The following is a 13,594-nucleotide window of genomic DNA, read 5'->3' as shown; positions in this document are numbered from 1 at the left end:
TGAATGGAGGGATCAGTTTAGGGATCAGCATGATGAACACGCCCTATTACTGTGATTAGGTGATCAGTTTGTCACGTGACAACTGCAGAAATTCGAAACCGAGGCTATTTTTAGCATTCCTGTGAACCGACTCACTGCTGCCCCCCAGAGGACGGACGTGGAATCATGGAAGTTTGACATACGGCAGTGGAAAGTGATGGAGTGTGTGTGTGTGTGTGTGTGTGTGTGTGTGTGTGTGTGTGTGTGTGTGTGTGTGTCTCACAGGGCCTGGCCAGCAGCCAGCAGCTCTCTGCTAACAGACTGGAGGTCGTATTTTAATCATTGATCAGTGTTTACTGGGGTCTGAGCGCCGAGGCGGCTCCCGGCTTTTGGCTCCGCTCTCCAACCTCATCCAATCTCATCTGCTGCGCCGCGCCAGATCGGGGAGATCAATCTTAAAAAAAGTCCGGCCTCTGGGTCCACGTCAGAAAGCAGCCTGCAGAGTCATCGATCCTCCGTCCGGGTAGCTTCTCCGCCGTGCTGATCCATGAGACAGCTGCTTCCAGCGGAAACCAGTGTGGAAATGACTACTTCTAGTCAAATACTGACTGAGTTAATGTTCCAGAAGTCCCAGTACTAACCGAGTCTACTTCTAGCATTAGCATTAGCATTAGCTCCAGCTGCTGAAACTGTCGACATGAGACTAAACTCAGTTCAGTTTGATTTCCATAACGCCAAATACAACCGTCAGCTGGAAACTCCTTGCAGAGGAAAAACTGCCTTTAACAGGAAGAAACCGGCAGAACCAGACTCAGATGAGACTTTCTGCAGAACCAGACTCGGAGGAGGAGACTTTAGGGATTCGAACCATGGTTCCAGTAGGGGATAATACAATCAAACGAAGGGGTGCCTGATTACTCCTGAACTGAGTCAGTCCTCCTGGCACTGTAAACAGCATCAGCATTAGCCTTAGCATTAGCATTAGCATCAGCATCAGCATTAGCATCAGCCTTAGCATCAGCATTACCATTAGCATCAGCATCAGCATCAGCATTAGCATCAGCCTTAGCATCAGCATCAGCATTAGCATTAGCATTAGCATTAGCATCAGCATCAGCATCAGCATTAGCTTGTCTCCACATCCTTGGCCTGGTTCCTTTCATTGGACCAGATGTTTTTCAGCGACGGTGCAGTGGAGCGCCCTCTCGGACCCCTGCGGTTCTGCCTGGCTCCCTCGGCCTGACGTCAGCGGGTCGGGCGTCGGGATGCTGGGGGAGTAACGTGACGTTTCCGTGCCGCTCACGGCTCGGATTACATGTGTGTGTGACGGTCAGCTCGGTGTGTGTAATCCTCCGCCGGCAGCTCTGCGCTGCCAGAGTGTGCCACCGGGATTAGCATTAGCGTGTGTTTGTGTCGGTGGACGCCTGCGGATCAAACCCACCCACCACCACGGCCAGGGGATTGAGGCCAGCTGCCCCGCGCCGTCTGGAGGGTGGAGGAGGGGGCGGAGGGTCTGTCGGTGGAAATGTGAGATGATCCGAGTCGCTCTGCACGCCGCTGTTTCACCAAACCTCCGCTCTGTTTCCTGATTCAGCTTTCAGCTCATTAGCTAATTGAGGGAGTTGGCATTGACTGATGGTTTGATTTCAAACAGAAAGTGAGACTTGAGGCCGAGTGGGACGGATTTCTCTCAACCTCTGTTCTTCACTCCGTCTCCGTTTACACCACGATGTTTTATCATGAAACGTGTTAAAGACAGACATTTATTGTCCTCTGGAATAAACCCCCTTCCTGCTCCTCACATCTGTAAGTTAGCTGTGAACTCTGAAATCTCCGAGGCTGCTGCTTCTGTAATTTGACATCAGGCTCTTCTTCTGCTAGAAGCCAAATTAGGCCAAATGCAGTAAAACCTGAACATACTGTTATTGCTGGTAATTGGACACCAGCCTCATCCGTTTTCTGATCACATTTACAGAACACTAGAGTTTGATCTGAGTTAGCATTTAAAGCTAATTCAGCTGATTGTGTTGATTAGTTGATCATTTGGGAGGAATTAGCAGGATGCTGCCGCAGTTCGATCTGAAAGCGGATGAAATCCAGCGGTTTGCAGCTGCGTGCGGCCGATGAATGAAGCCGATCTTCTGTCCGGCCGAAGGCGAAGTGAAACGCCGAATCACCGGAGCTGCGCCGTGTGTGTGTTCATCGTCCGAGTCGCTAATGAGCCCACAGACGCCGCTCCATATGGTCCAGCTTCAGGGCTACACACACACACGCACGCACACACGCACACACACACACACACAGCCACGGTGACGTCAGGTCATCTCCGATACCCTTTCATACTTTCACAGCTTTTAACAGGAAGAGAAACTCACTCAAATCAATTTATAAAATACTCTAGAAAGAAGCAATAAAAACATTGAAATAAAATCTTCAAAGTTTATTCGACACGATAAATAGATCATGGCGTCTGCTCGTCCTGCTTTGCTGGATTGAGAAGGCAGAAACATTGCATTCTAACATTTACTGAACATTGTTTTCAGGCAAAGTGAAACGAGTTGCTGCGTTTTCATTCCATCTGTGGAACTGTGGAACTCACGAAACGATACGAAATACGAAACATGACTGAAATACTCAAGATACCAAATAAAGATTAAAGAAAGTCCCCAACAGTAGCAAGTTAAGCAAAAATCTAATTTTCTTAATTTCATTCTTTATGCAGACATACAAAAAATAATGCTGCATCAATACAAAATAAATTCTCTTTGAAAAAAATGCAAAATCAGTGCAAATAAAAACATACAATCTCAATGAAAAAGTGCTTTGTTGCTGAAACACACAGGATAACAACAGCATGACTACATTGTTGCTTCCTGTCTTCAGTTCAAAACAAAATGCTTTTTGAAAAAGCAAAAATTGCAGTGGTATCCTGGTTCTTCCCGCAGCATAGGGCGAACTGTAGCACCGTATTTTGCACACGGTTTTTTTCGACAGTCTTCTCACCGTCCTCTCGTCGTCTACATGGGAAGCTAAAACAACTCCACACAACCGATTTATTCGACGACGGAGCCTCGGCTGATTCAACTTCGTCTTCCTCCATTTTGAAGCGTGTCTTTTGCTACGGTAGGCGCGGAGGGCCAAAAATCATCAGTCTCAGTGGTGCACGGTGCCCTTTCGCGTTTTTTATTTTGTGCAATTATTTTGTGCCTCTTTAAATTTTATTTTGTCATTTAGACAGTAGCCTGATTAGTGGCGCAGCAGCAGCATGTTTAGCCGCGCAGCAGTAGCATGTTTAGCCGTGTAGCAGTAGCACGTCTCACCACAGCAGTGTTTTTATCCGAGCGTCTTCTCGATCACCAGTTTTGAAACGTAAGAAAACAGTGAGATTGTGAAAAAATATGATGGACAATAAACCAAAAGAGCCTCTCAGTAGGTGATAGGTGTTGACGCTGTGTTTGTACGGAGCAGAGCGGCGGCAGGTTTAGCAGGAGGATCATATCGGTGTTCACTGGGAAACGTTCTGCTTTAAGCTCGGAGTCAGCTCGGCGTTATGTCTGCTCCAGGACAGTTTTTTTTCCTCCGGCCCTGAAGTGTTGTGCTGCCGACTCACATCGAGCGTCTCTGTGGTCCATCGCTGCTCAACGCGGGGCGGTGGAACTTTTGGAGGATGTCGGCCCTGGACTGTGGAGGAGCCGGTCTTGAGCGGAAAGCAGACGGCCTGTCGCTGTCTTTCACTTCCTCCCTCCCCTCATCACTTAATCATGATGCCTAAATGCACGAAGGGAGCGGCGGTGCAGCAGCTGAACAGAGGAACAGGAGGAAGAGGAGGAGGAGGAGGAGGAGGTGTGATGAAGATGTGGCTCCCACAGACAGCCTGGACACGATTCGGTTCCTGTAAAAAGCTGCAGGACTTCTGCACCGTCGAAACACCAAACATCTCATCATTCATCTCACTCTAAGTCAACACATCTGTCACTCTCCTCCTCCTCCTCATCCCTCCATCCCCCTCCCACTGGCCTCCCATATGCCCCTCTCTCAGCCCCCCTCCCCGCCCAGCCCCCCTCCACCCTCCCTGCTCTGCCCCCTCTGCGCCACACATGGTACGCTCCTGCAGGATGGAGCTGTGGAGGTGGATGGTACCACGATGGAGGCGGAGGGGGGGTGGTGTCAGCAGGGAGGAGTGCTGCAGAGAGGGGGGGGTGGAGGCTGGCACCATCCTCCCTGCTCTAATCCGTCCGTCCTGCCTCTGCGCGGTGATGCTCCAACTCCGAGCTGTCAGTGTTCAGGCCGGCGGGTTGTGGAGTCGGAGCGTCGTCCCGGTAAGAAAAACCTCAGTTTGACTTCTGCCTTTCAGGGTCTGACTCTAAATCTGTCCTCTGAGGATCTAAAGAGCTGAAGAAGGCGGTTTGCCTCTAAATAAAACCACTTCAGACTGGAAGTTATTTTAGATGTTTTGAGGATGTGCCTGTTTGACAGCAGTGATGGGTTTTCGCTCTGCTCCGGTGAATGGGTCCGTCTGTCGGGATGCATGCGGCTGCTTTCACACCCTGAGCAGCGCAGACCGATTCCGAGCACGAACACGCCAGACGCCTGAACTTTGGCTCCTGCGCTCCATTTCAGGAAAACCCCACCGCTGTGTGGAAGGAGCGCTGGAGTCCCTAACAAGGCGCAAAGTAAAAGCAAAAGCGGATCTATTAATCAGAAGCAGGGGAGCCGGTGTTCAGCAGCCGCCTTACATAATCACTGCAAACACGGGGCTCGGGTTGCGCCGCCGGTCTCGTGCTCGTGTTTTCCTGCCGCCGGCTGCGTGTTCGGGGGGATCGGCGTCTCCGTCACGGTGGGGATGGAGGCCGCCGCAGGTGGGACTCGAACAGTCACGATGACTCGACACGGCTGGCCTCTGCTCCACCGCTGCCGGACCCGGAGCTCTGCCCGGTCTCTCAGGAAGACCAGTCCGTGTCCGGCCCAGCGGGGCCGTGAACGACCGAGGACCCGTTCACAAGGCAACCTGGCTGAAAACGCAACTTTTTTAATACAGCTCCCGAGATGGAACCTTCTGGAAACACTCGGGCTCCGTGCTACTGCTCAAGAGCACCACGGCAGCAGTCAACAGCTGTTCGGCTAATAGAGTGTTAGCAGAACATTAGCAAGGTGTAAACAGGCTGCTAATGCGGTGTTAGCATGCGGCTAATAGGGGTGTTAGCAGACTGTTACCAGGCTGTAAACAGGTTGCCAATGGGGTGTTAGCAGAATGTTGTTGGTGTCTTAACAGAATGTTAGCAAGTGGTTTAGGGAATGTTAGCAGAGTGCTAGCGGAATCGTGGCGGGATGTTCACAGGCTGCTAGTAGGACGTTAGCAGGATGTTTAAAAGCAGTTTGCGGGATCTTAGCTTATTGTTAGCAGGCTGTCAATCTAGTGTTGGCTTGCCGGCAGGATTATCGGAGGTTTTGGGAAGCTTTATAGAAATCCATCTGTCGGGTTGCTGAAGATGCCAATGCCGTCAGATTGTGATGATGGTTTTTGTTCGATATATAAACTCACTGAATTCTTTCCTGATTTGCCTCAGATAATGGAGTAGGACCGGCTCAGTGCAGGAACAGCAAGACGTGTGTGTGCATGTGCGTGTGCGTGTGCGTGTGTGTGTGTGTGTGTGTGTGTATGTGCGTGTGTGTGTGTGTGCACTCAGTGTTGACAGACAGTAAACAAGTGTTACTGTGTGCGGCACAAACTGTGTGTTTGAGGATTAAAAGTGTCATTGTCTCTTAAAGAAGCTCATATTACCCGAGTCAGACGGCAGTCGTGTTTGAAACAACACACTGTGTGTGTCTTTGTATCTGTATGTCTGAGTGTACTTGAGTGTGTGAGCCCCCCCCCCCCCCCCGCTGTATAAAGGAACATGATACATTATTAAGGCGCTCTCGTGGCGGAGGCAGATGCCGGCCCTCCCTCGTTTGAAGCGTGCTTCGTTCTCGCCGCCGCTCGCTCGCTGCATCGTTTGACAGAAGCGAGCCGCCCGTCCGCACAGCCTCTCAGCTGAGGACGCGCTTTGTGTCCTGTTTGCTCTGGTCTCAGTTTACAGGGGAGGGGAGCTTTTTTTTCTGTCCAGCTTCGTGTTTTTTGTTGTGTCAGCTGACCTTCATCTAACAAATCACAGCTGCTCGCCGTCTAGTTCAACACACACAAACCCTGAAATCCTTATTCTCGTATGACGTTTTTAACTCAGAAATAACTTGAACTTATATAAAGCTTCCAAACCGACTCTGGTGCAGCAACACATCATCAGCAGGGTAAACTAACCTGTCTCACCATCTGCTCTGAACCAGATCATGTTAGCAGTGAACAGTCCAACACTCGGTGAATTCTGCTTCTCAATGATCGGAAGAGCCGAAATCGAATGTGAATGCTTGGCCGCCACGAGCCAGTTATCCGTGTTGTCACTTTTCTGACAGCTCCTGCTTTAAACCCAAAACGTGACAAGGAAATGCAGCGCAGACTGAAGAGGACCAAATGGATCAAAGATGTCTAAACAAACGGAGTTTGTCAAATGGGAATAAAGAGTCAGAGTGCACCAAAGACGTCTAAATAAATCCAAAAGGTTTATGTTGATCAAAAGGTCCTCAATGGACCGAAGACGTCTGAATGAACCAAAAATATCTTAAAGACCCAAGAGATCAGAATGGACTAAAAAGCCCTGAATGGACCAAACAGGTCTAAACAGACAAAAGAGCTCAGAATGGACCAAAGAGATGTGAACAGATGAGCGAGGCAGGACGGCTCATAAACACACCAGAAAGCTTTGACCAATCACAAGTGCCAATGATTCCTGAAGCTCCGCCTCCTCGCTGGGGATCCTTCCTGAAATATAACATTTTTACCCCAAATGGAGGGTCTTGGTGGATCAGACGCTCAGAAACGAGACTTTTAGAGCTTCAGGTTGCAGGCTGTGGTGTGGAGAGAGGTCTGGCTTCAAGCCTCCTTTAGCTCTTACTCTGCAGCTTGTCAGCAAAAATACAAAACTATTTATGACTTGAGACGATGCAGCACTAATTTGAGCAACTTCAGCCGATGGTGAAACATCAGCAGTCAGAATGAGTTGAACACCTGGAGCTGACAAACGGTTGGTTCTGGAATAATCCTGCTTCCCTGCACCGTCGTGACCGGCAGCCTCTGACTGGGTAAAGAAATAAGCTGAAAAGGCAGCGGCTCACTGCGATATCTGAGTGACGGCCTCCTTTATGAGGATGGCGACGGTCAATAGTGAGGCTGGATCGATCGATGTGATGAGATGGAACAGCGGGGTCACAATAACAGGCTGTAATTTCCTGCTGGACGGCTGGTTTCTCTTCAGCTGTCTGTCAAACCACTCACCTTGTTTATCCTGTTTTAGTGGCTCCTCAAAGCGTTCAGGGGTTTGAGTTCTTCCTTCAGTTATGTTGAGATATGTTTTGAAAAAAAAAAAAACCCCTGATATGTATATATGTACTGTAATTACAGTAAACCCTGTGATGAGGGGGCACCCTGACAGGAGTGGAAGGAGCCTGTATCATTTCTGGTCAAAAAATTGTTTCTGGTTGGATAAATAACTTTGAGCTGAAATTTGCCTGGAATATGAATCGTATTGGGCTAAAACTGTCTACTGAATCCACTCACACTGTGAAAGCTACTAAAACCATGTGGTTCATATGCCAGGCCTTTAGGTGGCACTGTAACTTTGTAACTGTCAGAAATTCACCAGAGAAGAAGACACAGAGCATAGAACTCTGTAAGCAAAGGCAATACAAGAAGCTGTCACTTTCCTGAACCAAAGAACATCAGCAGCTTCTGCAGAACTTGAGAAATGTACTGTACTGGATTTTGGCCATTTTCTCGTCTTTTCAACTGGAAATTACCAGAAAAACTTGTCTGTTGTCCACGTTTGGCAAGGTGTCTGCTCTTTAAGGCGTTAACAATAGAAAGCTTGTCCATGTTTGTACATTTGTCCACTCAGCAAAGGTGTCCGCACTTCACGAGCCCCTCGTCGGAGGCTTCACTGTAGACTGTAAAATGTGTTCTCCAAAATATCCAGAGGACTAAGAAAGATTTGGCTTCATCATCAGAGACATCTGGAGCAGCGGATCCTGGGTGTTTTCAAAGCAGTCCTGTTTGACCCAGACCAGAGTCCACTTCAGGGACTTCGTTTGATGTATTAAAGCTCTCCTGAGAACTCAGATCTGGATCAAACAAGGAAACGCTGGTCCCCTTGAAACCGAGGGTCTTGGTCCCCTTCCAAGTGGACTTTCCAGCTGCTGCATAGAGAGGACGTGATGTGTAGTGCAGTGCATTGTGGGTAGCAAAACCAGCAAAGCCAGCAAGACGAATCAGAATAAACAGACGCACAAAGAAAGAGTTGAAACTGTTTGGGGTCAGAGGTCAGAGGTGGAGTGGTGTGGAAGACCAGGAGCTCATTGGTAGATGGTCAGAAGACTAGATACCGGGGTTGCTTGTGGCTAGCTGCTAGCTGCTAGCTGCTAGCGGATCGGTGTAGGTTTCAGGTGACGGCGCCTCCAAACCAGCAGCTCCTGTTGTTGCATGACGTCGTCCAGACGTTTGGTTCGCTGTTGAAAGTGCAGTGCATAAGAAAACCAGACTAAATGAAGGTGTGAACATTCCTTAACTCCCCATAAGTGAACCGAGTCCTTGATTGTCCTGATGTGAAAGCAGTCTCACCCCCATGTCTCACCGGATGCGCTGTTTCTCCGTTGCGTTGCGTCTTCTATAGCAGTCTGGCTCCATTACCAACACTTACGTCTTCACCACGGACAAATGAATGAAATGTGAAGTACGTGAAACTCGTCTACAGTGAAGTGTAAAACAATCGGTCTAAAACAAGTTTGAGATATTCAAGATCTCAAATTCAGAAACACTGGAAGGGAAGTAGTTTTCCTGCTGGAACTCCAGTCGGTGCTGCTGTTTGTTCTTGTGCTGCGAACATTAACGATGGCCGTCGACTGAGCATGAACAGAGCAGCTCTTCACTGCCGCCGTGGGGAACTCGACCGGGAGCAGGACCAGCGGCAGATCCAGATCTGTTACCGTTTCCATGGCAACAGATCTGGAGCTTTTTCAGAACGGTTCAAGGCTCCGAGCACCGTCGTCATGTAAACGCAACAAAAGTTTTACCTTTTCATTTAAAATCATCGTGTGAAAGGGCCAAAAACTCGACCATAAAGCCCCTCTTCCACCAGTGCCTACTCCACCTGGTTTTTAGGTGTTTAGGTGCTGATTGGTTGGGCGGCTCGCCAATAAGAGTCAGCCGCACCAAGGCAATCAGAAACAGAGATCAGGATACAGAAGACGTGTCCTGATTCGGCGGGAGACGTAGCAGAAACAAAATGGAGGCTACAGTCGTCACCAAGGTGGGAGAGCAGAAATGCTGCCGCTGTACCAGAGGTAGCAGGTTAGTTAACCGGTCAGGAGTTAGCGAGAGTTAGCGCCCTGCCTCGGAGGGAGTGCGGAGGCCGTCCAGCCGGCCGCTAATGGAGCCGAGCTGCGGCGTTAATGGAGTGGAGCAGCGTTGGCGAGGAGCCTCAGAGGGCCGCAGAAACCGCAGGAGCTCACAGAGCCGACCGGCCTCTCCTGTCCGGACCGCACCGATCTGCCTCAGCAGCCGAGGAATGAAGCGGAAGCATCTTCAGAGCAGAGCGGCTCACGTTTCACACCATCCTCCCTCCGACTGAATCCGTGTGAAGGACTGAGCTCCAGGGCTCCTGCACTCTGGAATCTACCTGATGAGGAACCTGATGAGGAACCTGATGAGGAACCTGGGAACGTTTAATCTCTTTTAATATGTCTACAGATTTCTGGCTGAGCTTGGGAGTTAGCTGTCACTGTTTACTGTTTTCATTTCAACTGACACAAAGATTCAGAGCGAGTTAATACAGAAGTGCACGAGTTTATTTCGACAACTTGACCCTGAGAGCAGCATCCTGTTTGAAAAAAACAAAACAAAACATCCAATCACACACCTCTCCTCGTTTCTACAATATTAAACAAAACATATAAGCGTAAACCTTCAGGTTTATTCCAAAGCTGAACAGTAGCAGTTAGAAGCTAATGCTAAGCTAACAACCATCTGCAGCAAAGTCACATGACCAATCAGATCCTAAACTCTAAAACCTTTATTCTGGAACTCAAGAAACCAACGCATCCACAAGATTTAAAGAGACAGCGTACTCAAGCTGTGAAGGGAAATGAAAATGAAATCAGTCCAGAACAAATCCTTCAAGCAGCCATTAAAGAGTCTGAGACTGATCTTAACCCCAAGTTCTGCCAAAAACCAGACTAAACCTGTAAAACAACTAGTTCTAGACCAGTCCTACCATAGTCTAAAGTCAGTTCAAATCCAGCTGATCAACCAGTTCTGGTTCAGGCCAGAATGTAGCCGAAATCCAGTTCAACAACCTGACCTCGTCTAAAATCCAGTCTAAAACTCGTTAACAACCAGTTCTAATCTGGTCTGTAGTCCAAATCCAGTTGATCAACCATCCAAAAACACCTGAAGTCCACCAGCAGAATATTTAGGAACTTCTGTACAAACAGCATAAATTCCCTTCAAACCCTCAGAAGCCTTCAGTGTTCAGAAGCAGCTGGTTTTAAAGTCAAACTGAAGTTTGAAGATGTTTAACTGCAGCCTGATGCTAGCTTGTTTGTCCTTCCAGGATCTGAGCAGACTGTCGGATCGGAGACGTCGGACTGTGAGGAGCGCCGTCGGATCGAACGGAGCCGCAGCACGCCGCCGGGTCACGCCACCGGACTACGCTTCAGACTGAGACGTAACATGTCCACGGCGTAACCGGAGCCTCAGACCGACTTAACTCAGGAGCAACGAGCCAAACAGACACCGTCACCGACTGTAGCGTCAGCCGGCAGCCAAGATGGCCGACCCCTACCAGAACAACGTGTACCACCAGGGAGGAGGCGACGGCTACGGGACGTACGGCGAGGGCGGCGGCCACGACGGGTACGGCTACCAGGCGGACTACCCCCCTCAGGAGGAGGACGCGGCGAGCGACGTGACCGAAGGACACGACGAGGAGGACCAGATGTACGAGGGAGAGTACCAGGGCATCCCCCACCCCGACGAGGTGAAGGCGGCGCAGCGGGCGGCACGGTGAGGACACACTACACACTGGACACAACACAACACAACACACTGCACAACACACAACACAACACGCAACACACAACATGCTGCACAAAACACACACTGCACAACACACTACACAACACACAACACACTACACACTGCACAACACACAACACACACAACACACTGCACAACACACAACCCAACACGCAACACACAACATGCTGCACAAAACACACACTGCACAACACACTACACAACACGCAACACACAACATGCTGCACAAAACACACACTGCACAACACACTACACAACACACAACACACTACACACTGCACAACACACAACACACAACACACTGCACAACACACAACCCAACACGCAACACACAACATGCTGCACAAAACACACACTGCACAACACACTACACAACACGCAACACACAACATGCTGCACAAAACACACACTGCACAACACACTACACAACACACAACACACTACACACTGCACAACACACAACACACAACACACTGCACAACACACAACCCAACACGCAACACACAACATGCTGCACAAAACACACACTGCACAACACACAACACACTGCACAACACACAACACAACACGCAACACACAACATGCTGCACAAAACACACACTGCACAACACACAATGCACACACTGCACAACACACAACACACTACACACTGCACAACACACAACACACACAACACACTGTACACAACACACACTGTACACACTGCACACAACACACAACACACTGTACACAGCACACAACACACACTGCAAAACACACTACACAACACACAACACAACGCACAACACACAACACACAATGCACACACTGCACAACACACAACACACTGCACAACACACAACACAACACAACGCACAACACACAATGCACACACTGCACAACACACAACACACTGCACAACACACAACACAACACAACACACAACACACTGCACAACACACAACAAAACACACAACACACAATGCACAACACACTGCACAACACACAAAACACAACACAACACACTACACACTGCACAACACACAACAAAACACACAACACACAATGCACAACACACAATGCACAACACACTACACAACACACTACACACTGCACAACACACACTGCACACAACACACTACACACTGCACAACACACAACAAAACACACAACACACAATGCACAACACACTGCACAACACACAAAACACAACACAACACACTACACACTGCACAACATACACTACACACAACACACTGTACACACTGCACACGACACACAACACACTGTACACAACACACAGCACACAACACACACTGCACAACACACAACACACACTGTACACACTACACACACAACACACACTGTACACACACTGCACAACACACAACAGAACGTCGCGCACACTACACACACTACACACAACAGACACTGCACAACACACAGAACACACTGTACACAACACACACAACACACTGTATAGAACACACTACAAACAACACACACAATGCACAGAACACACTGTACACACAACACACTGCACACACCACGCCGTGCACGCGGCTGGATTCAGCACCGCCCGCTCAGCTGCTCGCCACTCTGCAGCCCTCAGTGAAAATGGCGGCGGCTCCTGAGGTGAGGGATTTCAGCCCCTCCGTTCTTCTTCTGCTCTCAGGGCTAAAAGCCGCGCTGCCGGCGGCGGCGGCGGCGGCGGCGGCGGCGCCTCGGAGCTGGAGGAGCTGTCGGAGCAGTACGAGGACATCATGGAGGACTGCGGCCACGGCAGGTTCCAGTGGACGCTGTTCGTGGTGCTGGGCCTGGCGCTCATGGCCGACGGCGTGGAGTGCTTCGTGGTGGCGTTCGCCCTGCCGTCGGCAGAGAAGGACCTGTGTCTGTCCAATGCAGAGAAAGGCATGCTGGGTAAGAGCTGGTGAAGAGTTTTGTTGGCCGGATTAGCGAGCCTCTGGCGGCGGTCCCTCTCAGACTCATGCAGGACTGTCTCTAGAGTCTTCGCCATCAATCGCAGAATTAAAATTAGATTTAGCAACAGATAAAGGGAAGAAATCAGAGAGAAATCGTAGAACTCAACAGTTCTCAGTCTTTTTTCTTTTCATTGAATTTTTCTGCCTTTGACACTTGGCTTTTCTCGGCCCTGTGCTGTGCAGGTGCATTGTGGAAGTGTCACTTCCTGCTGGTATTTCCCGTCTGGTTGTTCGGCTGATGGTTCTGTTATTGGTTGTAGAGTCTGATCAGAGGGTGAGCCGATCGGCTCAATCTCTCAGGAGAACTCGGTCTTTTCATTCCTCTGAACACTGCAAGTTTTTCCTGGTTTCGTCGCTGTTGGAGCTTTTTGTTGAAGATGGATTCCTGAGGTGGACCAGTGGGTCCACATGGAACTTTATTTTGAAAGAAAATGACAAAGAGGAAATTCTGTTGATTCGATTCGATTCCCAT

The 13,594-nt window shown here is 49.4% G+C and overlaps 1 protein-coding gene across 1 annotated transcript in view; it reads left to right on the top strand.

Annotated features, from left to right (window-relative positions):
* The first annotated feature begins 10,704 nt into the window (after positions 1 to 10,704).
* LOC115391646 (synaptic vesicle glycoprotein 2B-like) overlaps positions 10,705 to 13,594 on the top strand; it is a 17,815-nt gene continuing 14,925 nt past the window's right edge. Inside the window, exons 1-2 of the mRNA XM_030095938.1 lie at positions 10,705 to 11,128; positions 12,816 to 13,060. Coding sequence (XP_029951798.1) covers positions 10,893 to 11,128; positions 12,816 to 13,060 — 481 coding nt within the window. The 5' untranslated portion in view covers positions 10,705 to 10,892. The remainder of the gene's footprint in view (positions 11,129 to 12,815; positions 13,061 to 13,594) is intronic.

Source organism: Salarias fasciatus, chromosome 7 (assembly GCF_902148845.1).
Source record: "Salarias fasciatus chromosome 7, fSalaFa1.1, whole genome shotgun sequence".
Lineage (NCBI taxonomy): Eukaryota > Metazoa > Chordata > Actinopteri > Blenniiformes > Blenniidae > Salarias > Salarias fasciatus.
Note: the sequence above shows the minus strand (reverse complement) of the source record. Positions and strands in the feature narration are given on the sequence as shown.